The sequence below is a fragment of the Dryas octopetala genome, chromosome 9 (assembly GCF_963921425.1).
Source record: "Dryas octopetala chromosome 9, drDryOcto1.1, whole genome shotgun sequence".
In the NCBI taxonomy this organism is placed as follows: Eukaryota; Viridiplantae; Streptophyta; class Magnoliopsida; order Rosales; family Rosaceae; genus Dryas; species Dryas octopetala.
The window spans coordinates 19,637,442-19,664,042 of NC_141374.1; the positions used below are offsets into that span (position 1 = coordinate 19,637,442).

At 37.3% G+C, this 26,601-nt stretch overlaps 4 protein-coding genes across 5 annotated transcripts; 2 read left to right on the forward strand and 2 right to left on the reverse strand.

Annotated features, from left to right (window-relative positions):
* The first annotated feature begins 2,434 nt into the window (after positions 1–2,434).
* On the forward strand, positions 2,435–8,518 carry LOC147275419 (Protein kinase superfamily protein). Its single transcript, XM_086255889.1, has 8 exons — positions 2,435–2,902; positions 3,456–3,740; positions 4,139–4,456; positions 4,832–5,059; positions 5,634–5,731; positions 6,256–6,358; positions 6,446–6,679; positions 7,487–8,518. Exons 1-8 carry the CDS (start codon positions 2,435–2,437, stop codon positions 7,613–7,615), a joined length of 1,863 nt encoding a protein of 620 aa, XP_086112015.1. The 3' UTR covers positions 7,616–8,518.
* Positions 8,519–8,652: 134 nt separating this feature from the next.
* On the reverse strand, positions 8,653–13,663 carry LOC147275420 (electron transporter, putative (DUF179)). The gene is made up of 3 exons (XM_086255890.1): positions 13,251–13,663; positions 10,936–11,081; positions 8,653–9,470 (listed from the first exon to the last, which is right to left on the reverse strand). Exons 1-3 carry the CDS (start codon positions 13,516–13,518, stop codon positions 8,790–8,792), a joined length of 1,095 nt encoding a protein of 364 aa, XP_086112016.1. The 5' UTR covers positions 13,519–13,663; the 3' UTR covers positions 8,653–8,789.
* Positions 13,664–17,115: 3,452 nt separating this feature from the next.
* On the forward strand, positions 17,116–22,039 carry LOC147275421 (uncharacterized). 2 transcript variants are annotated; one of them, XM_086228590.1, is made up of 10 exons: positions 17,116–17,260; positions 17,373–17,507; positions 17,729–18,355; positions 18,937–19,317; positions 19,401–19,453; positions 19,581–19,676; positions 19,801–19,894; positions 20,902–20,997; positions 21,250–21,305; positions 21,476–22,039. In XM_086228590.1, exons 2-9 carry the CDS (start codon positions 17,448–17,450, stop codon positions 21,292–21,294), a joined length of 1,452 nt encoding a protein of 483 aa, XP_086084716.1. In that variant the 5' UTR covers positions 17,116–17,260; positions 17,373–17,447; the 3' UTR covers positions 21,295–21,305; positions 21,476–22,039. The 2 variants fall into 2 exon arrangements, with proteins under 2 accessions (XP_086084716.1, XP_086084715.1); XM_086228589.1 differs by having other exon boundaries at positions 21,528–22,039.
* Positions 22,040–23,832: 1,793 nt separating this feature from the next.
* Positions 23,833–25,775, reverse strand: LOC147275422 (uncharacterized). The gene has a single exon (XM_086227644.1). The coding sequence runs from the start codon at positions 25,670–25,672 to the stop codon at positions 24,125–24,127; it is 1,548 nt and encodes a 515-aa protein (XP_086083770.1). The 5' UTR covers positions 25,673–25,775; the 3' UTR covers positions 23,833–24,124.
* Positions 25,776–26,601: the final 826 nt, after the last annotated feature.

Sequence of the window (26,601 nt, forward strand, 5' to 3'; positions counted from 1 at the left end):
TGTTTTTAAATTAAAGAACAAACTTCTTACATAGAGAACGACTATAAAAAAATTATAGTTCGGCTTTCTTATAATTTCTTATGAACTTCTTAGTTACGTATAGTTGAATAATTTTGTTAGGGTGCTAATTTATGTACTTTTTATATTTAATTGAGTTGTATATATTTTGTTAGTATGATATGTTAGAACAAAAAAAAAAAAAAACCTAAGTTTGCAAAGTGTAGCAACCCCACCCTTCCTTCTTCTCTCCACCCACTGTCGGCAGCTACTCATCGTCAGCAGTTCCTTGTTCCGACTGATAGAATTAGAGCATCCAACCCAAAACCAATTGGCAATGGGTGAAGAGGCCCAAGACTTATAAGCACATATGTTAAACTCTAGTTTTCCGTTGTGGGACATTACTCCACATTACTCTCAATACGCCCCCGCACGTGTGGCGATATTTTGAGCTTTACACGTGAACAAATTGTATTAGGTGACGTGGGAGCACATGTGGCCGTTAGGCCTTACACGCGGATAACCTGGCTCTGATACCATGATAGAATTAGAGCATCCAACCAACCCAAAACCAATTGGCAATGGGTGGAGAGGCCCAAAACTTATAAGCACATATGCTAAGCCTTAGTTTTCCGATGTGGGACATTGCTTTTACGTGGGAGCACGTGTGGCCGTTGGGCCTTACACGCGAATAACCAAGCTCTGATACCATGATAGAATAAGAGCATCCAACCAACCCAAAACTAATTGGCAATGAGTGGAGAGGCCCAAGACTTATAAGCACATATGCTAAGCCTTAGTTTTCCGATGTGGGACATTGCTCCACATTACTCTCAACACGCCCCCGCACGTGTGGCGAGATTTTTGAGCCTTACACGTGAACAAATTGTATTGGATGACGTGGGAGCACGTGTGGCCGTTGGACCTTACACGCGAATAACCAAGCTCTAATACCATGATATAATTAGAGCATTCAATCCAAAACCAATTGGCAATGAGTGAAGAGGTCCAAGACTTATAAGCACATATGCTAAGCCTTAATTTTTCGATGTGGGACATTGCTCCACATTACTCTCAACACCGACCACCCCATTTTCCCCTCTCCTCCTTCCAAGTTCCAACCAGCCTCCTCCCATCATTTCTCTCTTTTTGCAATCTAGCCATGGAGCACCAAGGGAGGTTGGCAACCCTTGTATGTTGACCTCCAAATTAAAAATCGCTCACGTGATATAATTAATTTAAGTGGAAGTTAATAATATTTAACCCTTATAAGTATCAATCCGCTATTCATTTATATTATAACATGAGAATTACTTATATAAAATAATTTTTCTTAAATTAAAATTGACCTTAAAGTCGGGGTGGATAGTGTTAAAAACTTAAAAAATGTAGTGGAGAGTTAATATGTAGACACGTGGCATGTTAGTACGTGGAAACTATGAAGACATAATGCGACGCACGTCTTTGCAGAGCATGCAAGAAGCAAGCGAAGACCCAGAAATCCACCACTCAGTGACTGAGTCTCTTCCTCCTCAGACGACTTACATACCAATTTTTCTGACTGAACCGTGACACTCTCTACCTGTATGTAAAATTGTAAATGGATGTTCATTCCAAAACTGTGTCAACAAAGAAACTGCTTAACTGGAGAGAAACAGAGAGCGTGTTGGGGTCAGCCCGCCATTCTGTCAATCCCCAAAAACCATCGGCCTCTCGCGTTTCTCGGGAACTTATACGCCCGCAAATCTCTATCTCTCTCTCCTCACGTCCAAATCACAACACACTCCCCATCACCCTCAGTTTTTTTTTTCTCACTCTTTTTTTTTTCCTTCATTTTTTGGATTTTCCATTCATGTCCTCTCCTTTCTTCTCACAAAGAAACAAATCAAAAGCGATTTCACATACTATTTTAGTCCATAATTAGAAAAACAAAGAAAGAATAGAAAAATCTCTGCACCCAGAAATCTTGCATTCCACGAGCACTTCATTTCTAGTGGTGCAGGGATTTCTGGTCGGGTTTTGACTCTCCTATCCTTATCTCTGTAGCCTCCACTGTTTTGGGTACAATCATATATCTGTTTTTGTTTGACAAATTTTGACGTTCTGCAATTTCTGCCACATTCTTGGTTATTAAAGGTTCTTTCTTTGCTTCATTTGAGGATTTTATAAGATTGTGGAATTTGGGGTATCTGGGTATTTGGCATTGATGGTGAAAATGGTTTAAATATGTGAATTCAAGTTCTTTATTGGGTGGAAACTGAGACACCCAGATTGAGGATTTAGGGGGAAATGATGGAATGAGAGGGAAACTTTGGGTTTCCCAGGAAATGGAGGTCAACCAATTTGATTAATGCTCTCTTTCTCTCTCTCACTCACATATTTGCAGCAAAAGGGTGATTTGGAAGTTGGAAATAGGGGATTTCTGAGGTGACAAAGTATGGGCTGCATTTGCTCAAAAGGAACCTTAGAAGAGGAAACGGTAGAGGAATCTGAGAAAACACAAAATGATTTGAAGGATTATTCGGTTCAATTGGTTGCTCCTGCTCCCTCATTGAGAGATGACTTTGTAGCAGAAGTAGGCGGCAGAGGTGGGGCTGATGGGTCAGTGCGTTTGTTGTCAAGGACGGCCTCAAAAGCAAATATGGGGAATGCTGCTAAAGATGAAGATAAACATACCAAAGCCATTGCGAATGCGAATGCGAATGCTCATCATAAAAAATGGGCAACAATGGACATGGGAGCGAGTGAACGAAAAACGGTGATGTCTAGGATAGTGAGCATGCCACATGGTGCACAAGGAGAACAAACTGCTGCTGGATGGCCGTCATGGCTGACTTCGGTTGCAGGAGATGCCATCAAAGGGTGGGTGCCTCGACGGGGAGACTCCTTTGAGAAGTTAGACAAAGTTAGTTCTAATTGCAGCTTATTCTTTAATTGCCTTTTTTATTTAGTGCTATATATGCATGCTTCAATGCTGTTTTGGTTTGTTTCATGCACATATTATGTGCTTTTTATTGTATATAGAGTAGCCATCTTAATCAGAAGTCCTACTGATTTTTATAGAGTTGTTTGTTAATTGTTATCCAGTGATATAGGTGCTTTTTTTTTTAACACTGCACTACACTTTTGTGTTGTTTTCACTTGATGCATTTTGATTTTTTTTTTTTTTTTGGGAGTATGCTGGATTATATGACAATAGAAAATTTGGAAAAACAAAAATTAATTTTCACTTCCTATTTGTGTTTTAATCAAAAATCTTAGAAGATGCTAGCTTTATCAGCTGAAAGTGATACCATGCTTATGCCATCTGTTGGTAGATATGTACATTTATTTGTGTCAGATTTGGTTTTCAGATGTATTCTAGACACAGTTTTTTTCTCAGGGTGGTAGCTGTCCATTTTGACTATTAATTTAGCCACATTGCATTCAAAATTTCAAATGGATGATTTTCTGTGCAGATTGGACAAGGAACTTATAGCAGTGTATATAAGGCTCGTGACCTTGAGACTGGTAAAATTGTTGCATTGAAGAAAGTAAGATTTGTAAACATGGACCCAGAAAGTGTACGCTTTATGGCTAGAGAAATTTATATTTTACGTAGGCTTGATCATCCAAATGTTATGAAGCTGGAGGGTCTTGTCACTTCAAGAATGTCATGCAGCTTATACCTTGTCTTTGAGTATATGGATCATGACCTTGCTGGTCTTGCAGCAACACGCAGCATCAAGTTTACTGAACCACAGGTACACACTCTTGTTTTTTTCTTTTGAACATTTAAAGATTTTCATTGTGAGCATAATTTGTTTAATGAATCAAGTATGGTTTAACATGTTTCATATATGAATTAAAGAGTATAATGTTTTTTTTTTCTTTCAAAGATTGAAATTGTCAAGCTATGGAGCCCTTTTCCTTCATGGGAAGGGAAATCAAGATATGGAGCCCTTTCTTCTCTTGTTCCGTTCTCTTTCTATTTAATTGTTCTTCAAACAATAGTAATGTTTAAGTTTGTGTGAACTTGTTACCTGGTCTGTGCTTTTCTTCCATTGAAATTGCATTTTATCTCCTTTCTCTGTCATTTAAATGAATGGAACTTGTTTGTAAGAAATTATTCCTAAATTATATTCATGTGATGGAATTGCAGATTAAATGCTATATGCGACAATTGCTTCTTGGACTTGAACACTGTCATAGTCGAGGTGTCCTGCACCGAGATATCAAGGGTTCAAATCTTCTGATTAGCGATGATGGAGTTCTCAAGATTGGCGACTTTGGTCTGGCTACCTTTTATGAACCCGATCAAAATCAGCCATTAACAAGTCGTGTTGTAACTCTGTGGTATAGGGCACCTGAGCTTTTGCTTGGTGCCACAGAGTATGGAGCTGCTATAGATATGTGGAGCGCTGGCTGTATCCTTGCGGAGATGTATGCTGGAAAGCCTATCATGCCTGGTAGAACAGAGGTAAGGAGTTATTCAAGTAAAGCTAATGACAATTCGTAATGATAAGTTCTTTTTCCATCCCTAGTTTCATCAGTTGCTTCTTGCTTGCTGATTCTTTCAACTGATTCCTCTCAGTTTTGTCTGCTTTTTATATGATAAAAATTGTCAAAACTTATATGAGCCAGTCAGTTCATGTTTTTTGGTTGCAAAACAAAATGAGTTATCAATAAGTCTCATCTTCTAGTTTTATATACCTGTGCATCCAACTTACCTGTTAATTTAGTACACATTAACTGAAAGCTTGCTTTAATTTTTGTATAGCTTCCCTAAATATAATAATAATTATTAATTATAACAATGTTTTAAGCGGCAATCAATATCATCATAATTTTTCAGGTGGAACAAATGCATAAGATTTTTAAGCTTTGTGGTTCACCATCTGAGGACTTCTGGAAGAAAACAAAATTACCACATGCAACTAGTTTCAAACCTCACCAACCTTACAAGCGGCGCATTGCTGAGACTTTCAAAGAATTCCCTTCTTCAGCTTTGGCTCTTGTTGATAAACTCCTCTCAATAGAACCAGAGAATCGGGGATCAGCTGCTTCTGCAGTTAGCAGTGAGGTAAATTTGGTTTTCTCTTATTAATACCAAAACCATATGCCTTGACAGTGCTGTTTACTATTATCGTCCTGTTTTGTGTGAGTTTCATCAACTTGCAACTAATTATATCATGTCATTACTTGATATATTATTGTTACTGAGAATTTTGTAACTAATTCTTATAATTGATAATAACAACAGAGACACCTTCCCCATATATATATGTTCTTCAATTTGACAAAGGAGCTATATTTATTTCCAAATCATTTCCGAAATTCATATTCATTCATTTGCTACTGGCAGTATCCAACCTTTTCGTTCTTGCACTAGGATTAGTTGCTCTCTGAATCCTAATTCTGCTGTTGTGGAAAAAGGTTTTGTAATATTTGTTTTTCTTTCATTAAGTATACTGACCTAATGGTGATGCATAGATACTCATAAATCAAACAGAAAAAGATTACAAAAGACATGATTAAGGGATTTTTTTATTTAACTCTTTTGTTCATTGCTGCTGTCAGTAGTCTACTAATTTCATGTATGAATACAGTGCTTGTGTAAACATTAATTTATCTTTATTTGGATATTTCTTTTTCAGTTCTTCAGTACACAACCTCTACCTTGTGATCCGTCAAATTTACCAAAATATCCTCCAAGCAAGGAGTTCGATGCCAAGCTTCGGGATGAGGAAAGAAGGTATATCTCTGAGAGGCCTTTATTTCTCTGACTCTCTTTCATGTAGATATTTAAGAAGAGATTATTAGTAATTTATTCATTTTAGTTGCGTCTGTCTTAGGTATAATATTCTACTTCTCCTCCTTATATCAGTCATTTCCCTAAAATGATAAATTGATAGTATGGTGGGAGCGATTAAGTAGAAGTATTTTAAATCTTTACTTGAGGCAGGCTGTGTTAGGCACTTTAGAACCATAGGTTCTAGGACTGCTGAGACAGGTGTCAGTTTCTTGAACAGTTTGCTCAACCCCTTTTTGTATATTATGATGACATGGTGACCTATAAGGGAAAAATTCAGATAAGCTGAGGTTCTATAATTCCTCAGTGCCTTTGCTTTGAGATATGTTATTTGGTTTAAGCCTCAGTTAAAACATGTCTCCCTAAAGATTGGAAGGAAGAAACTTCCATAACATTTCCCAAAAGGGGATGCTATCAAATTTCCTCTTGGAATTTTTTATATATTCAATCCCTTATTTGAATTTCAGGAGAAAAGCGGATGGTCGTGGTCATGAATCTGTTAAAAGGGGTTCAAGAGATACCAAGGCAGTGCCAACACCAGAATTTAATGCTCAGGGAGAACCTTTGAAGGTATAAGTTGTTTGGCACATCTACTCATTCATTAATTATTGTACTTCATAGTTCGAACTTCAATCTTTTGTGCTAACATAAACATAGCAGGGACAGCCAAACATGAACACCACGGGTCACAAGTACATGCCTGAACCACCCAGAGGAGCTAGGCAGAATGGTTACTCTCATTGTACTTCAATGATACACCCTAGTGTAGTAGGATCATCATTGAATAAGACAGCAGGTTCTACAATACATAAGTCAGAGTTAAGGACACAGAAATCTCACAAGCCCCAAAATGCAAAAGATGAAAGAGTGCCTAGTGAAGAATCCGGAAAGGTAAGGATTTGACTTCTCAACTCCAGCTTCTTAAGCTTCCTCTTCTTTTAAAGTAGAAAAGAAAAATGTAAAACTGAAAAATAATGCATCAATCATTGGCCCAAGAATAAAAACTGCTTCATGATGGCAACTGCTTCAGAAAATTATGAATGTTCTGGATGCAGAATGATTATTGCTCTAGTAACAATCAAATGTAAAGCAGACAGAGAAAATAGAATAGAAAGTGAGAACAAAATTAGAACAAAAAAATAGCTATATTTAACTTTGCTCTTGGATTCCCAATGACAATAGGCAAATACTAAGGTACCTTTTACAAAAGTGGCCTATTTATACAGGCAATTTAATAAAAATCCCACTAAATTAAGGAAACAATTGTAATACTAACCTAAAATTCCAATTAAATTACTCTTACCATTACAGTCGAGCGTCTTTTTTCCAGTAAGAATGTCATTAATTTATATGACCACTACGAATAAAATGTGCTCAGATGACTGTCATGCTATGTCCGTCAATCCGTGATGTTATCCAAACAATAAACAGAAATTAGTCGGCTAATTATAAATTGTAGAGCTAGGTGATGATCTCTCCTTCATATATGTTTCCCTTGTTATGATAATTTTAGAATTGACTATCTTAACACAATTTGGCATATGTTACTAAAGCATGTGCATGGTTTTGCCTGATATTGTGTGTATGCCATTTGTCCACTCTTTTCAAACTATTTTTTTTCTGTGTTTTAATTCTTATTTTCTGATATAATTAACAGTATTCGTGACTTTGGAAACTGATTTATTTGTATGATTTCAGGGCTATGTACCTAAGAACAGAATCCATTACTCTGGACCATTGGTGCCTCCAGGGGGAAACATTGAAGACATGCTCAAAGAGCACGAGAGACAAATCCAACAGGCTGTACGTAAAGCACGCGCACGTTGATGAAGCCAGGACCAGTAAAGAGCTTTGATAATAACCATTGAAGACATATCGGTGATCTTGAACCTGAACAATTGATACTCTGCTGCCTCTCCTATAAACCATGCCAAGCTGCTCAACGGCAACAGGAACTTGCACCCCCCAAGAACCTGCTCTCCTTGTTAACTACAAAAGCCAAGGAGAATTGCTAGCACAGAGGCTTAACCAAGATGAAGGTTATATATACATTAATGAAAAGCAATGAAAGGAGAAATTCTTATATACTGTGTATACATCACCTCTCTCTCTCTCTCTCTCTCTCTCTCTCTCTCTCTCTCTCTCTCTCTCTCTCTCTCACACATTCATCCCCTCGCGTGCTGGTCACGTGACCAATTATTTTGGGAGAGTCGTTATATATATTTGATGTATGTAAGAATCTTCTAGATAGATGGGGTAGATGATGTACTTTTTGTACCCAATGTAAGGACCTGTGAGCCTTTTATTGGTTACTCAACAATTCTATGGCTGGGGCTTTCGGTTTGTATAGAGGATGGCCTTTCTTTTTCTTGGGTCTGAAGGAAGGATGTTGTCTATGTACATTGTAAAATTCCTTTTCTTCCTGACTCATTTTCTTGTAAGATAGGATAGGTTGGACACTTGGACGATTCTTGGTGTATGATTTGCACACTGGGCTTTTCTGTTTAGAGCTTTTAGGCAATAATTTCTTCTGAAGGGGATAAAGGCAACAGGATAGGACCTAAATAATGTTTAATGTTGAATAATAAATATATATTATATGTATGTTCAATTGTACACAGCAGTTACACGAGTAGAACAAAAACGCATTATGGAAATATTTCCAAACGGGCCAACTGAAATCCAGCAAGCTTTTACTGTCCATTTGTAAAATTTCTAAATTATTTTACAGTACTGTGACAAGGACATTATTCATTACATCTCTTCATTGAGGTAAGAGGACATTGCATACAAGAGCAATAAACAGCAAGTTCTTTATTCAGAAAAAAGAAAAAAAGGAGAAAGGAAAAAAGAAAAGGAAGAACTGAAACAAGATCTACTAATTTGAAAAGCCAGCAAACTTTCTGTACAAATGACTTCACATATACATAGATTGCATGACTCACTTGAACTCTAGAACTAGTTTTTTTTTTTGGTGAGCACCAACAGACTCATAAATTAACTACATATCCTGCTGCTTAGGTTTTCGACTCAATTCAGAATATTGACCACCCATTAGCTGCAAAATTTCCTCCCACAAACTTTCTGACGAAGAATCCGATGAAGCCCCATAAATCAAATTTGAGCTGCAAGCAGCCACATACCAGTAATCCGATTCAATCTCCTCTGCCAACTGATCCAGCTGCCACCCAGCATAGCCAACAAAGAATCTGAAATCCTGAGGCTTAAGAACCCCCTTCTTTACTAGCCCTGCAGCTTCACCCAGACTGTTACGAGCACCAAAACAAAGGCCAGGGATCACCTCTTCAAACCCAGGAATCTTTGACTTCCCCCCTGTTTTTAACAAAAACATGCTTGCCTCAAGTGGCCCACCAAAGTGCAAAGAACAATCAGAAAATGTGGTTGCAAGATCAAGATTAGATGGCTTCATGTGTTTAATCTTTTTGTGGAGTGGCCTGTTAATAACAACTCCAAATGGTCCCTCTTCTGGGTGTCTGGTTCCTGATCTGAGAAGGAGAACAACAGTTCTTTCAAAGGTGCGAACTCCGTCAAGCTTTTCTGTGGCAACGAGGACACAGCCTGTCTCAGGTACGGAAATAGGATGAGCCCACTTCAGGCCAAGAGGTTTCGACTGGCATGGAGTCCCATCTTGGTTCTGAGCATCAGATTCAGCCTTTTCTGCCTGTTGAAAGTTTCCAGTATTAAAGTAACAATTCATGAAGGAATGCTACTAAATTTTCATCACCATTACTTGTCAGATTTGATATGTTAACGATGCTAGAATTACCAACATTCAATCAGGATTCAGAACCATCATAATTTCCAAGTACATTTGTTTTGGATCAGGCCATTAGACTTGACCAATGCTAGACATAAGACAAATATGAAAGGAAGCGGAAGAAAATTTTACCCAGCCAAAGTGCAGTAATTCTAGTTGAGGGGTAATTCCTTGAAATCTCACTGGCTTCTTTCTGGAATAAAAAACTTCCTAACTATACTATATACCGACTGATGTGCTCATAACCAATAGACCACAGACCAATACCATTGTGAACAAATCTATGATAGGGCATCAACACTTCTCTAAAGCTCTTTATCACCACCAACTTAGAACAGTAAAGAAAATGAAATATCTAAGGGGAGACTGGACCCAGTCCAGACAAATATGACTTCAGGAAGCGGAGATTTAACCTAACCAAACCTCAAAAGTGCTAGTTGAGGGACGATTCTAGGGTATCTGAGTTAGCTTTTTTCATTCTTTTTTTTTTTTGTTGAGAAGAAATCAAAAGGTTATTCTTCCAGGGATTCGGGCTATACATGGAGGGATGAAGAGCAGTCCAGAGCTGATAAGAGAAAGAAAAAAAAAAAACCGAGGAGAACTGACCTTTAGAGGTCAATTTCCGGAAATCATGTGAACAATCAGTGTTTATAGTCAAATGCCGGCTTCTGGTTTTAGAAAACCCCAGAAAAGCAACTAATCAACATATATATAGTATACTTTTATTTTTGTAAAGCATCTAAGGCGTCCATTTGTTTTAGAAGGATAACTCCAAGTCGTCCATTTACTCCTTTATACCTTCAGCCCTTTCTGCCTCCGCCGTATCTGTTCTCTCTCTCTCTCTCTCTCTCTCTCTCTCTCTCTCAGTCGCACTTAATTTCTGAAATTTTCAAAGTTGGGGGGAAGGGGGTGGGGTTATTTTGTATATTCCTGTAGAATGTTATTTGTGATATGGTTGACCTGTGTGGGTTTGGTTTTCCAGAAAACATGGATTGTGGGTATGGGCCACATGGCTAACAAATCAAATCAAACAGAGCGGTATTCAGCCATTTCAGCTAGGTGGGTTTGGTTTTCTACTTAGAGAAATCAACTGTGTCCACTCAGTTTCGGGTTTGCCTAAAAAACCAACCAATGCTCACCCATAGCAATGACCAATAAACTGCACGGGGCAATAACATATGTTAACAAATCCATAACGGATGATTGGAAATTCTATAAAGCTCTTACCCTTATCACTTTGAAACTAAAGAAATTAAGTATATAGGGGGAGAGGACTGAGCCTTCCTATTTCTGATGAGTAGCAAATAGAATTTCATGATTACACAATTTAGTTTTCATAAGATATTAGCCACTGAAAGTAAAACATCACCTGCTCTCCACTATATAGCTTCGCTCTGACCTCCCTCCAATCCAAGTTTATATGATAATTTTTTGGGGAGGAAGTGTCATTGAACTTTTCAGAAGAATTGTTTTCTTTTGCACCATCTCCTTCTGGAATAGAGCGGTCACCATTTCCTGTATGAAATATCACAACCAGACAGAATGCCATAAATTATGTGCAATTCAAGTAGTTAATTATAAGTCAAAAATCGGTACTAAGTTGGTCAGTTCCCAGATCATGCTCAATGAAAGTTAGTAATATGTGCAAGCTAACATCTACCTTCATGTATACATACACACATACATACAAGGGAAATTTAAACGGCAGGCTAATTTGCCCATTTTCGTCAGCGGGTTGATGATTTTAGAGCGCCCTAAACCCCACACCAAAACACTAAATCTCTAAGCCCTGAAATGAAGAAGAAAAAAAACGTTTGAATGGCTTTCCTTGCTCTTCAAACAGCAAGGAATCCTGCATGGCGGGATCCTGTCTAAGATGCAGATGGTATCTGAGTAATGAGCTAACACCTAGCTTCATTTACTGCTTTTTCATTTTAGTACTGACAATTCAACTTAATGGAGGAAAAACGTTTGCACAGCCTTTATACCTAATATCTTCAAAAATATTCTTGGTGTCCAATTAGTCAAGTCAACTTTCTTATGCTGTAAGAGTAGAAAATATGGACATTTCCCATCATCCGTCAATATAAACATTACATAACCACCTTGGATGCTAAAACTTATAAATAGAATAGAATTAGAACAGGACAAAGAGGGAAAGAATAAGAAACTTGACTTTCTTCTAGGAACAATGTAGCACTACCACCAATTGTAACTATCTTGAAAACAAGAAACGAGGTACCCCCGCCCTCCCTCCTCCCTTCTCCAAGACCAAAAGTGAAAAAAAAAAAAAATCAGGGTGTATGACTGAATGGTTGCTTCAGTCAGACTCATGATCAAATTATGTCACAGTACCCATACCATGTCAATTCCATGGTCCAGCCTAATATCTGCAACATAGATTTTGGATCTGCTATCCTTGCTAATAATAAAACTTTTATTGAGAAATAAAAAATGCAACCATAAATCTTGTAGTTACTTCAAGAGGCAAACATTTGTAATTGGAGAAATGATTGATGACGGATGAGAGTTGCATTATCTGATTGTGCAAAGGTATAGTAATTGCAATCACTCTCTTAAACCATAATTTATAAAGATCATCTTCACAATGTTGAATCCTTTCACCCAACATTACAAAGTATTTCACCTGAATAAACAGTTCCACTTTGCATTCCTTTTTGGCAATCTGATTTCACACCCAGTATACTAGTTACGTACAATCTCAACTTCTAAACCTCAAAAAGCTTTATTTGGTGACTAAGAGACCAAAAGAAAAACAAAAGGCAGACAATTTAAGAAACTTTACTCTTTGCTATTTGGCTCTTCTGAGACAAAAAAGAAAAAAACAATGTTATAGTTTTCCAAATCCAAGGACACTTTTGTCTGAACTGAGCCAAATTAAGACAGGACAGCGTCCTAAACATTTCTTGTCCATCCAAGACCAGCAACAAGTACACTCATACTTATAGGAGCCGGGAGGGCAGACAACTATCCCTAGTTCAAGCCAGTCATCGACTCAGACCAGAACATCTCCCAAAGTTGTTCCTTAGGGAGCAGGTAAAACACAGCAGTCAGACCATAAGCCATATTCGTGCAACTTTGCAAGGACCCTACCAAGTATGACGTATGCAGATCTCCAAGGACCTGTTCCACCCAGCATGGTTAAAATGCCCTACAAAAGAAAGCTTCCCTTAACAGGAAAGCAGCTGTGGCAGAGACCTTTCTCAATTGGACCAAAAATAGCTCATGATCATAGGTTGGTAGCTGAAGTCTAGCTTCAATCAGCACCACCCTGATGGATTAGGGCCAAGCTAGTCCCTCTGGTCTACAAATACACTCCCCAAGAAACCATATCGGCATTCTGTTTTCTTTACGGTTCCAAGCCTAAAACTTATTCTTTCCCTTCACCGTGTAAACGACTTAAACATCGGAGCCTCCTAGGCCCGGCACCAAACCGGTGTCGGCTGATTTCGACATCTACACTTTCCAGCTCCCCAGGACCCAAACAGAGCATAAAGTCAAACTTCACAAACGTAAGTTAAAATGTCAATCCGTTTTCGCATACCACCACGATCACAAACCCATAAACACAAATCGAAGCAAAATGAAACAAACCCACTAAGGAATCAAACTTTAAGAAAACAAAAATTCATAGCAATCACAATTCCAGCTGAGAAAGCATACCTGAAGACGAGGAAGAGTTGGACGAATTGCCATGATTGTTCTTCTTCCCCATGGCTCTGACAACCAAGGAATGGAACCCATTAGAGGAAACCCTCCGCTTCAAATTCAAGTTCCTAATCTCAAAGACCCTCCCATCTTCAACTCCAAGCCAAGAAGGCCTGGCGGCGTTTCCGGAATTCCAGGAAATGGGTTTCTCAGTAAACGAGTTTCTGAGCAGAAAAGGGCTTCTTGTGCTGATGTTCTTGACGTTTATGGACCACAGATCCATGGCGGCCCCTCACCAGCAGAACTGTTTTCGGGGAAAAAGAAAAAATGGGGTGTGGAAGAGTGTACTCTTCTCTAGCGTTGGAAACTATGAGAAAGAGAGAGAGCGAGTAAAGGGTGAGAAAATCTGTAAGACTGTAACGGATACAATAATGGAAAAAGCAAACAAAACGAAGAGACCAATCAGAAGCAAGTCGAGAGAGAGTTGAAAACGACGGTATGGAGCAGAGAATATGCTTTACTTTTAACCGAATTGTGTGTGAGTGAGTGAGAGAGTTTGGCATCACAGGCTTGTGATGTTAGTGTGTTCTATCATCTAAGCGACTTTGTAGACAAGCGTGCGTGCGTGCTGGCGGGTAAAGCGACGCGCGTTTGTAACTGCCGCACCATTCCACTTATTAAGTTCATCGTCACTCACTGCTACTCACTAGTGAGGACTTTCACAGTGCAGTCTGAATGTGATACCAAATTTATTTTTTGGGTATAAAATGAGTGTAGTCCAATTATAATGGCCAGAATGTAATCCCATAATTTTTTTGAGACTAAAAAATTATTCATAATTTTGGATATAGACTATACTCAAAATCAAATTAAATGACTATTAATAAATAAAAGCTATTAAATAACTGGTCTATCACCAAATTAAATGGCTGACTCACCAATCAATAAATAAAGGTATTGGGTTCTTGGGAATCACCGTAGTAGAAGGCCTGCCAGCCGATTTTGATACCCAAAACCCATTTTGAGTCACGTTCTCACACTATGGGCCGGAAAAGGGCCCATCTTAAAAAACAATACCAGAAAGCCAAACCAAATCAAAATTTTGATTTTCAGTGCACATACACACTAACATACATTCCATTATAATACATATAGGGAGCAACTGTAATATATACTAGCTAGACTTGTTATCGTGTTGGCGTACGTATGATTGGTGAGGGCTATCTGTTCTGTGTGTCCGTGTTTTGTGCTGGGCCTGCTTGGTTTTTGGAGTTTAGAGCCCAGAGCCCTTTGGCCGCATATTTATTTTTCAGAGTTGGCGGCATTTGAAATAACGTACATAATACGACGAATTGCAGAGAGAGTCGCGCGCATAATCTGTTTGCGACGAAGACGACGACTTGCATAATTGCATTGCTGCGCCACTCACTCTCCTACTATATGTATACATTAAACCATACCCACCCATTTGCAGTCAACTATAAACTTGCTTGACGGTTCCAACATATTAGCCAACATATTTCAACTTATTAATTAACACATTCTCTTCTTTTGGTCAATCAATGCAGACACCGCTCTTTGGTTACAGAAGAATTACCCTCACCTTGCAGAAAAAAGGGAAAAGAATGGATTCACAAGCCTTCAATTGCTAGCACAAATGCCATCAGCCTTTGAAAATAAATTTCACAAAAGCATATGGAAGAAGTTTATTTATCACTGTAAATTTCACAAATGCCATGATCACGTTTACTACTTCTACTGTGCTCTTGATTCGTCATAAGAGGAAATGGACTAAGTTTCTAATGTTCATTCTTCCCTCTGTTCCTGTCTCAGTCTTTGGGTTGGTCCACTTTCCTTTGTTTAAAGCATCCTCTCAAGCTTTCAAATTCATATGTAAGAAGCTTGGGAAGGCTTTGCCCGCTAACTTTTTCGGCTGTTCGAAGAGGAATAAGATCCTTGGTAAGACCAAGCCCTATTGAAGGAATTTCATTTGTCATCAAGCTCAATGTAACTCAAAACCTCAGAAATCGATCAAGCATGGACTGATATTAATGGCTATATATTTGGAGTTTGTTTTTGTTTATATTATTTTAGAGATTTTTAATCTCAGTCCTTCAGCAATTATATTTCTTAGATAGAATTAAAACTGTTTTTTTTTTTTTTTTTTCAAAATTTTGGTTCTCGAATTGTGAAAATTAGTTTATCAAACTAAAAAATTCAGTCGCTAGCCGTTCGATTCAAGAAAAACCAAACTAAGTGGCAACCCAAGCTAAATGTTTGGGAGGAGGCCACATTTGTAACTTTCTTCCAAAGATTTAGTGCTTCGTAGGGGTCATGCATGCTGTACAGTTCTTATAACTTGTTCCAATTGTTTTGCTCAAAGTTTGCATGGTCTCTTGCAATCAGCAATCTAATCTGAAAATACATTTGGGCTCAATTGGATTCCAACCGGGTCATGTTGGACCCAACAAAATAGAGCCACGCCTGGCAAGCCTACTTATGGACAAATGACCAAACTATAAGCACCATATATAACCAGACTATGTTCTTGTTGTTTACCGGCCTCTTTTTTCTTCTTGAATCTAATAATTATTAATTGCTGGTATGTTTCTTGTCTTTTAGTGGGTGGGAACGTAACCAAGGTCCAAAGTCAGGGCCAATCTGAAAAAAAAGTTGGAAGAGTTGGTGCAATTCTATTTGTAAAGGACCCCATCATGAATGAATAAGCAATAACACCTCAAAGAACTAAGGCTAGCAGAAAGCAAAGGACAAGCAATCATGCTCCTAATCTCTCTATTTACTCAATGAGGCATTAAGTGCATAACATATTGAGGACCCATCCTTGTTCACGTGGACCTGATGGCAGCCCCATATTTATTAACCTACTACTTCCACGTGGGTCACGTGGGTCCACACTCTTCTTCACAAAAACTCAAAATAAATATTTTTTAATCAATTAGATTCCATCTAAAATCGAATATCGCCTGGAGAAGAAACTTTAGCAAGCAAGTTGTAGCAACCACTCGTTAAATAACGAAAAGGAAATTATGTCCCTACCCTCACTACATTCTCTAATTTTTTTTTTCTAAGAACTCAAATTCTAATTTTTTCCCTTAAAATAAAATTAAAAAGACGAATCACAAACAAAATAATCCAACAATTGCATTCCTTCCCTCATTGACGATCATTACTACCCGACAACCCCTCCCCACTCTCACGACCGTTCTTCTTTGCAACCATCTCTCTTTTTATGAGTGTTCTAATGCTCATCGTCACTATATGTCAGTAAAAATTATATGTGATTATAATAATTAGTATTAATAATCGTATTACTTTTAAGATTTTTTTTTACGAATTTGTGTGTATTACTTCTATTGTAGTTGTGTATTCATTTTCACAAGCAACATGTAACAAAAATCACATAAATACCTTTATTTTTTACGTAAATATGAATTGTTAGTGATAAATAGTGACAACCTTGAATTGTTGCTAATAGACAATGACATTGCATTATAAGCGAGCATTCATTCGAACGCTTGACCAAAAAACTTAAGAGTGGAATGGCTTAATAGTTTTAACGGGCGTCTTGCCGTCTCCTTATTTATCACTCTATTTTCTACGTTGGTATTTAAAAAAATCCTCCATAATTTATAAGGAAGAAAATCAGAAATTTTATTTTAAAAAATCTCAAAATGAAAATCCAGCATGGCTTTTTTGTAATTAAAGAGAAAACGAGGGCGAAAACTACAGAAGCACTTGTCTGGGGGTGAACGTGGCTGCTGTAGGACCCAGATGCAGGGAAAGCCACTACGACGCATCGCACGGAAGCCACGTCAACCAAAAGGGGTGGTAAACTGGTAATTGCTTCTGTCTCTTCTTCTTCTTCTTCTTCTTCGTAACTTCACTGTCACAAGTCACAAGTCACAAGCAAAGAACTTGAAACTCAAAACGCTGAGTTATTGTTCGTTCAGAGCAACTCTCCGAATTTCAGATCTGGAAACTTCTTGCTTTGCTTAAACTTGCTGGTAAGTAAACAGTTGTTGATTATCATCTGGTTGACTATTTTTGGGCACCGAGAAAGTGAGGGAAAGCGAAGGAAAATGTGCTTGGATGAGAATTTTGTTGATTTTTTTGCAGGAGTTTGTTAACGAAGAATGTGATTTGCTTGCTTGAGTAGTAATCTAACTGTAGAGAGTAATTCGAATTTTGGAAATGGCGACTTATACTGAATTTCAGCAGTCTGAGATAGCTTCAGACCGTCAACACACTCAGGTACTAATTCCTTAAGGCTCTGTTTGGTTTCTGAGAAATATTTAATGCATGAGTTGTTGCTAAAAGCATGAATTGTTGATTCTAACTTTCTAAGTAACATTCGCTGTTATAGAAAGATTTATTATGACAATTTTTGAAAGGACGTGTTATAGATGTGATTTGTGTGCTTTACTCTGTGAAGGTTGTTATGTGATTTTTTTGTTGTTGTTATATAAAATCAGGGTGTATCAGTACCGTCTATCTCTGAAATTCTGGATCATGGTTCAATATCCTTTGGAAGATTTGCTGCTGAGTCACTTGCATGGGAAAAATGGTCTGTTTTCCAGCCCAATAGATGCCAGGAGGAGCTGGAAATGTACAAGGCCAATGGATTGGTTGCCCAAAAGAAGGCCTACTTTGAAGAGTACTACAAAAGAGTTCGAGCTCTCAAGGCATTAAAGGCGGAGAATCAAGAAGCCACCCAACCTGTTGCTTCCCCAGATGTGAAGATCAGCACCACCCAATTAGAAAATGCCAATTATGGTGACTTGACCAAAGAGGGAAAGTTGAGAAATGATACAGTTGCCAACTCAGATTCATCTTTGGAAAGTATGGTGGATAAACCAGGACAAGCTAGCATTCCATTAAATGACTGTAATGAGAATACTGATAAGGTTATCATGACAGAAAAAACCAGTAATACTTTGTCTAGTGTTGAACTGGAACATTCAACAAATGAGGCTTCCTTATCGGCTACTCCATCGGTCACTAGGAGCTCCGGAGCTGCCCAGCACGGCAGTCTTGTCTCTGACCCTGTCAAGCATGATGCTAACAAGCCAAAGAAACCTGTACATGTTTTAAAGGTTAAGGTAATAGCTGGTCTCTGATGTACATCTCTCATCTCTAGAACATCGCCCTCTTTTTCCACTAGGCCAAGGAACATAAATTACATCTTTCTTAAAAATTCAGTTTTAAATGAGGATCTACCTCTCATATTGGTCCTTTTATTGCAGAGTTAAATGTTAATTGCTATACATAGTCAAAGGTGTCATCTTATTGACTATAGAGGTCATAATTGGTTTTGTTGATTCTTACATGGAAAACCTTTTGACTGTCAGTCTCATTGAATAGTAGGGGATGCTGAAGATCAGGACATTCACAAAATATATTAGAATTATATAAGTACAAAATAAGTGAAGGGACTTTAACGCTCTTATAGACACGTATCTTCTGAAAAAAGGAAGTGAAAACCGAAAAGAAGAAAGAATTCACATTTGTTTGAACCAATTAAGTGGTGGTATATGTTTTTACTTGTGCAATTATGTTGTTTTAGGATTTTCCTGCCAATTAAGCCTATTCTATTTCTCACTTAGCTTTGTTTGAACTCAGACTTTTGCTTTGCATTTTCAATGTATGTTGGAGGGGTAATTTTTGGGTTTTTATTTCCTAGGGTGATGCTGCTTTAGCTCGAAACAAACCAAAGTTGGACTGCAAAATTAATAAAGATGCTGTTAAGTCATCAGAGACGTCAAAAACGTCAAAACCACGTCCACTGAATCAAATTACTGGCAAAAGAGATACCAATCTTCTTCCAAGAAAAAGCAACACATTTAGGGGTGCAAGTGAGAATAATTGCAACCATGTTTCCTCACGTAAACAACTTACTGAAGTATGCTCCAGTGCCACTGTTCTGCATGCTTCATCAACAAGAAATAGATTGGTGCCATCTCCTCCTAGTGGTAAAAGTGTTCAGAAAAAGCCAAGTAAAAATGGCAAAGATTTGGCGGACAGGTTATGCACAAATCTACCGCTTCATGCACGACCTGTTCAGGTATACCATCTGATGTACATTCACATTAGATCTTCCATGAGCTTTGGTGCTGATAATTTCTTTCCTTGGATCTATTTTTGCAGAATCATTCAAAAGAGAAATCTATTCCTAGCAATTTGAAGGCTATAGATAAACGGTCTGTTTCATGATAAGAACACTTCTCTGTCTCTCTGTCTCTCTCTCTCTCTCTCTCTCTCTCTCTCTCTCTCTCTCTCAAACACACACACACACACATTTAACTTGTTAACTTGGACAATTTTCAGGAGCTCTCTTGGAGTTACCAGAAAGCCTTTAGATTTGGGCAATCAACAGATGCAACCGAAGGTTGGCCAATCTGAGAACCAGAGACGAAAATCCATGTAATGCATGTTATATGTGGACGCCTTGCTTCCCATAGTTTGTGACATTTTTTTCATTTGTTTTGATGGATGCTTACAAGGGTTTGAAATTGAAACTGATAGTTGAACCGTTTAACAATAATAGGTTTACAAACAATCCTGCCCGAAATAAATCAAACCAAAATATTGGAGGTGACCTTGGGCGCAAGAATTATGGAAAAGAAAGAAAGCAGAAAGAGGTAATCTCAAAATGGATGTGATTAGTTTATTCATGAATGTATTTCCTCAGTCTCTCCTGCTCTTGAAAGATGTATATGTTCTGTCATTGGGATTTATAAGAAATCAGTAACTTGAGTATCAATATCTCATTGGTGCTTGCATAACTAAAGGTGAATGCCATGAATTTACCAAATTTTTTATTATAAAGTATTTTTGTTTTTACCTTTACATGTGAGCTGAAAGGGCCCTGTGGTCATTTCCACCACATAAGCTCAGATCACATGGGTAGGTTTGGAATAAGTGCAGTAACAAGCCATTGATTTCGAAGTACATAGTGCTGGAAAAGCCTGTCCTAGAAAGTGGTGTTAGTTGTTTTGTTTGAATTTGAGCAACATAGCCTGCAACTTTGGGTTTCTCTTTGGAATATTTGTTCATAATGTTCAATGATTTTCGCTCTCTTTGTAACTGATTTTCAATTATGTCTATTGTCTGGAGTAGATCAGTTTTTAGGTTGACCATATTGTATGAAGAACTTGAAGTCCCATAAGTATATTACAGTTACTAACTCCAAACCTTTTGATTAATGGGCCTAAAATTTGTAGGTTGATTCTATTCCTTACAATTCTGCAGCTGTGGCACTAATTATTGGGTTGGGTAGTAACTGAAGCGCTACCTGCTATGAACAGTAACGATAACAATTTCATGAGGCTTTTTCTTTCACTGTGTAGTAACTAGTAACCAGCCATTCTCCGAATCATGTTTGATAAGTCCATATGTGGATGAACTGAATAGCACCATAGTCCTATTTATGGTTTAGCTCTGGTATCAAGTTTTCTTGCATGAGTATAACTTTATGGAATATATCCTTCACGTTTCTTCTGTGAGTATTCCTTTCATCCTTTAAAAGATAAAGGGTTTCACGTTTTCCTTTTGGCTACCATTAACATTCTTTTAACTTTTGTTTTGTTTTGTTTTGTCAAGATTTTAATTCTATGTAAATGTTGTGGGCTTGTTGTATTACGTGCAGGGAGGAGAGGAAAGTAACGCTACACGCGGTAGAGATACAAAGTCTGCCTCTACTGTAGCATCCAGTATTTCGAAGAATTTAATACTGGTGCATAAGGTTGTTTCTTTATCACAATTTTTCATTGTCTGCTTGTTTGTGCGTGTCTCAAAGTTGATAATACATGACTATGTTTTTCTTCCTTGAAATTGAATAACTTCAATTTTTATGGTTTTATGGTTTTCTTGATAGCTAAATAGATTAGTATAATTATGAAACTGTATTTATTTTTATCAATAGTGCCAACCACACACACACACAATTCATGAGCAAAAAAAAGAATATAATTTGAAAACCTTGTGTCAATTTCAGACTACCGAATCACGGTCTAGAGGCCTCAGTCACACACATGCTTGAAGGGAACCAAGGTATGATACCTCTATTTTACTTGCCCTCTAATGCTCCTCTTTCTTTTTCTTTTCTTCTTTATTGAGATGATATTGTTGTCTTGTTCCTGCACGTTAAATAACTGATTAGAAATTTTTTTTTGTCTACCCTGATAGTTTTGATGAAATACCATTCTATCTTTTGTTTATAGATCACCTCTCGTCTATAAGTGTCTGCATTGTGACAGTTCGGTTACTGTGCAGACTGAAGATGCCAAGCTGGTGGTGTTAGTAAATCTCCAAGGCAGAGGTGATTATTGTCGCCCGCAAAATCAGTGGGGTCCATGCAGCAGGATGAATGTGCATTGCATCTATCATGCAGCAAAGTGTACAAAAACAGGCTAAAACTAGTGCAAGAAATCAGAATGAGCACCTGGAGTGGTTAACCTAAACCTCTGAACTGCAGTTATTGTGCATGCATCATTATAGCCCATAATATGCAACTGAAAGAGTCGCAGGATAGAAAGTCATGTCTTGTTAATTGTTATCATTTTCGAGGCTGTCATCAGATGAGCACCAAAATTTAGAGAGTTGATTTCATAATTGTAAGTAAGTATAAGTAAAAGAATACCGAACCGTATGACCTTTAAGCTTTGGAGAACTACTACTGCTTAAATGTAAAATTAATGGAGCTATAACAGATTGACAATACCTTCTGCTGACTTAGTGCTTTGTTAACGTGTACATGTTTGGGCAGCAAGATTATGAGTTCTGTATCTTTCACTTTATGTTCTTTAGAATAGTTTTATATTTTTATTTTTTTGGGGCTTGGAAGGTACAATCAGTCTCTGGGATATTCATAGCATAGACCTGTTGTTATAACTTAACTTACAGATTACAATGCTAGCAGTCCCATCATAATTTTCTTGTCATCCATTTTATGTTATAATTATATTCATGCTATATAGCCTATATGTTATGCGATGCTTCATAATGGGTGCGTGGATCCCAAACCTCTAATTTTATGTACGGGTTAAGCAATGTTAATCCCCTACAAATCACACAGGCAGGGTAGATTGAATCCCAAACCTCTAAACCTCAAAGGAATAAAAGTAACATTAATTTCCATGGAGATTGATATGCTAAATAACGCCACAACCTTAAACTATAAGTGTGGTCATGAATTAGAGGGCTAGAAATTGAGCTAGGACAACCAAGATCTCAGATTTTCAGTTGAGATGCTGATTGAATGCATGGTTTAGTGAAGATATAAAGGCCCTGGATACCATGACTGTTGATATATAAATGACCATTCATCAGGCTCGGTGAAGCTAGGTCTATACAAGAGAGGAGGAGCCCTATCAAACGGAAATATTTTACTTTACCGCTTGCAATATCTGGACTTCATTGGGTTACATTCAAGTAATTTCAAGCGCACATATAGATCTTAAGCAGGCACAAGAACTCAACTTCTTTGCCAGTGCTGCAAATACAACTGATTCCCAACAAATTATATAAAATTATGATCCTATTACATGCTGAACATAACTATGAATGGCACAAGATATCATAAGAAGTGCAGACGTTACTGCCACCAATTCGAATCGGTAACCTCCAGTCCTTCACCAACAAAACCATCAAAACCCAATTTTCTTCCCCTTTACAATCGTGTCTCTGTCATATAGAATGGAAATTGCTCTTACAGAGCTCTGCCCGAAATTCCAAACTTGCAGTTTGACCAAGCCCTCGGCATCTTTAGACATCTATCAGATGAAACACATACACGACTATGCAAAAGTGCAAACATGATTATACAAGATTTTTTCTGACTAAAGCATAAAATATTTTGTGATAACTGTTGAAATGTATTGTCTTGTTAAAGTAGTGATGATTCTCAAGAATGCAAGTAATTAAGGACTCATGACCACTTGAATTTTCTGAAACCTAAGTGAGGCATGAGCCCAAGTGTTGTGCAAGCTTGGAGACGCTGAAAAATTGTCTTCTAAAATTGCTAGAATAGCAACTTCGCAAAATACGCCTATGTCCTAGCAAACAATATACGCCTAGGCCACCAACTTCTAGAATATTCAAAGTACATGGATTTATCGAAAACGTCCCAAATTAACTGCATTTACACATAAAATTTAAAACAATTCTAACTTTTGAACATCAAAACAAGTATACATATATAGAAGGTCAAGAACCGAGCTAGGATGTAATAGGAACAATACAAGGGTTCCTTTTGCTTACTTATATCTAAATCCTAGCATCAGTCTTTTAAAAGTTTTAAAACAGTAATGTAGACGAAATACAAATGAAGCAAAACTGTAGCTTATTAGAATGTTGATTGATTAACACATAACTTATAACTTAAAATAGGTACGCTTTTTGTGCCCACTGCCTTGAGCTTCACCAAGAGTAAATTTAAAAGCTACATGTAAGGCTAGGGCTTAAGGTCTGCATAAGTGCACTTCTAATATTTTCAAAAGACAGCAGCCAATCAATGATAACTGCAGAAATAAGGGAAGAGGTAATCAAATACATTACCTTTTCTTTTTGGAAACTATAGTACAACACACCAAGAAATTTGGGGGCACGACATTTATTTTTCTTATAACCTGCAGTGGAACCTGAATCCTCTTTGAAGAAGAACATCAGAAACAAAAAAAAAAAAATGATTTGCATTAACTCTAACAAAAGATGCTTTTGGCAATCATTCCTTATCAATTGGAAGTCTGATAATGGAAGTTTGCAGCACTTCAACTGGAAATGGACAAAAAAGGTCACATACAAAACAGACACTAGAAAATAAACTATATTAAAACATAAAGAACAGATCCCTGGTATAAATTATCCAGTTCCTATAGTTGACTGTAAACTTTAGAGAACCTGCTTTTCAAATCTTCAGCCAAACCTGTTCTTCCTTCTTTGGAGAGTCGTTTCAAAACTCTTACATACACAGAAAAATTTGGTTTAAGACCCTTATTCATCATTTCAGTCAGAATATTTTGTGCAATGACTACATTATCTTCATCCAGATAAAGCCTTGCAAGCATGCTGTAAACCGAATTGTAAGAGCAGTTGTATTTAACACCTGAATCAATGACGTACTTATATGCTTCTTCATATCTCCCCGCCTTAAAATAACCATTGACAAACGCAGCATGCGTTGTAAGTCGAGGTTTAATGCCCCTCAACTCCATTTTATCAAGTAACTTGCTTGCAAAATCAAAATTGCCATGTTTGCAAGAGTAACAAATAAATATTTCAAAGGTTATTCCATCAGGAACACAAGTACTTCCAACCATCTGTTCAAGTAATTTAGTAGCTTCAGCAGGTTTATTGTTCTTCCATAAGCTACTGATTATATAATTGTAAATATAGGCATCTGGGTCACAATCCACTTGCCTCATCTCATCAAGCATATCCATAGCTCCACCAAAATTGCATCTTCGACATTTTTCCCTTATCATGATATTGTAATAAGATCTCTTCCTCTCTGTTATCTGCATCAAAAACTCCGCCATTTCAAACGAACCCAAGACACTGAACATCTCAATCAAAGAGCACACACCAGTGCCTCGACATGATCCACCAACTTCATTCAATACCTCTACCACTTTCCTCACAGTAGCCTCCTTTGAGGACGAACGGGATACAAACCGAAATGCCTTTTGGGAGAGACAAATTCCTTTTGGCTGAAAGTCATTCAATATGCAACGCATCAAGGCATAATCATCTAACTGCCCACAATTATCAATAACCAAGCTGCAAATTTCATTTCTATAACAACAATTGGGTTGCGAGCCTCTAATCCAATCATAAAAACGTAAAGCAGATACTTTTTCGCGATTCAACACCTGGAAAATCCGAGTTACAGAGGCAATAGATAGACTTACATTCATTGAATTCAACTTTGACTCCAAATCATTCTCACCCCTTCTAATCATATCAATAATTTCCGAAACTTGCTTTGAAGTCGCATTCGGTCTAACCCCTTCAATACCCACATTCCCAAATCCACAGTTCTCATTAGAACTTGAAGTTCCTAGTGGTGTAGAAGACGAAACCACATCAGAAGACGCAGTGGAAAACGATTGAAAGCGTCCATGATATTGATGTTTAAGCAAGTAAAGATTCACTAACAGAACCTTATCAATAAAACTCGTGTACACATGTAAAGATTGCGACTTTTGAGAAAATGGGAATGGTGAAGCGCAAACTGAGGGAGACCCAAGTGAGGAAATCAAGGAACTTGGAGAATTAAAAGCAGTTTTTGTGTGAAACTGATTTGAATTCAAGAAAGTTGGGGTTTTGCGAAGAAATGTGGGAGCATGAAATGGGTGTTTGGGTTGTGATAATAGAGAGTAAAGATTGCCAGTGTTCGAGCAGTACCTGAACCTTCTCATAGTGCTAGGATCTTCAAGGAGAACATTGACTGAGCTCACAACGGAAGCAGAGGAGAGCTGACAAAGGAAAAGGGTTTGTGTTTAAACTTTAAAGAGGCATGGAGTCTGGGACTGCGTTTGTTTAGTTAAAGGGGTGGGATTGGCCAAATTACACGAATGGTGCAGCGGTTTGGCCTTTTTTACATGTTCGTCCTCAAGGTCAATTTTTCTCTTTTTTTTTTTTTTGCCATGCAACTTTTCTCTTTAACACTCACTGAAACATCATGTGGAGTAAGAAATACGTGTCGAGTAAGAAATAAATCTACCCTTTGTAGTACACCAAAAAAAAAAAACGAGAAAAACAAGCTTATTGATGTTTAAGCATGATAATTTAGAATCTCATGATAATCATTAAAAATACATAATTTTTTCTCATGATATTTTTGTGTTTATGTTGGTTTATTGATGTTTAAGCATGAAAAATAAGCTTAAATTTTGTGCTTATTTATTCTATTAAATTATTAGTGCAATTTTGTTTTGGTTGTTTTGATTCCTTACTCGATATGGTGGTGTACTATAAAATGTAGATTTATTTCTTACTTGACATGTTTTTCTTACATAAGCATGAGAAAAAAAAATTAATAAACTAATATAAAATACAAAATTCAAGCTTATTAAGTCATACGCATTATACTTTCAACAGTAAAAAATAATAATTATTGTTTGTCACAACATTCAAACAGTGACAACCAATATTATTATTTGTTTTTTAACATTACAAATAGAATAATGCTATATTTACCACATTCTTATACCATATTTTTATACCATCTTACGTGTCATTATTTTACTGGACAAAGTTTTTCTTTTTCTTTTTAGATTTTTGTTTTTATTTTTTAGTATCCAATGCATGAATGCCATGTAAGTTGCCACATAAGGTGGTATGAAAT

What these genes read in the sequence shown, in the direction of transcription:
- LOC147275422 (XM_086227644.1), bottom strand. Translation starts at nt 25,672, where the DNA reads ATGAGAAGGTTCAGGTACTGCTCGAACACTGGCAATCTTTACTCTCTA.
- LOC147275421 (XM_086228590.1), top strand. Translation starts at nt 17,448, where the DNA reads ATGGCGACTTATACTGAATTTCAGCAGTCTGAGATAGCTTCAGACCGT. An exon ending in AACCAGAGACGAAAATCCAT is followed by an intron (nt 19,677 to 19,800) that starts GTAATGCATGTT and finishes TAACAATAATAG; the next exon opens with GTTTACAAACAATCCTGCCC. An exon ending in AAGAAAGAAAGCAGAAAGAG is followed by an intron (nt 19,895 to 20,901) that starts GTAATCTCAAAA and finishes TATTACGTGCAG; the next exon opens with GGAGGAGAGGAAAGTAACGC.
- LOC147275420 (XM_086255890.1), bottom strand. Translation starts at nt 13,518, where the DNA reads ATGGATCTGTGGTCCATAAACGTCAAGAACATCAGCACAAGAAGCCCT. An exon ending in CAACTCTTCCTCGTCTTCAG is followed by an intron (nt 11,082 to 13,250) that starts GTATGCTTTCTC and finishes TATTTCATACAG; the next exon opens with GAAATGGTGACCGCTCTATT. An exon ending in AGCTATATAGTGGAGAGCAG is followed by an intron (nt 9,471 to 10,935) that starts GTGATGTTTTAC and finishes AACTTTCAACAG; the next exon opens with GCAGAAAAGGCTGAATCTGA.
- LOC147275419 (XM_086255889.1), top strand. Translation starts at nt 2,435, where the DNA reads ATGGGCTGCATTTGCTCAAAAGGAACCTTAGAAGAGGAAACGGTAGAG. An exon ending in TCATGCCTGGTAGAACAGAG is followed by an intron (nt 4,457 to 4,831) that starts GTAAGGAGTTAT and finishes ATAATTTTTCAG; the next exon opens with GTGGAACAAATGCATAAGAT. An exon ending in CTTCGGGATGAGGAAAGAAG is followed by an intron (nt 5,732 to 6,255) that starts GTATATCTCTGA and finishes TTTGAATTTCAG; the next exon opens with GAGAAAAGCGGATGGTCGTG.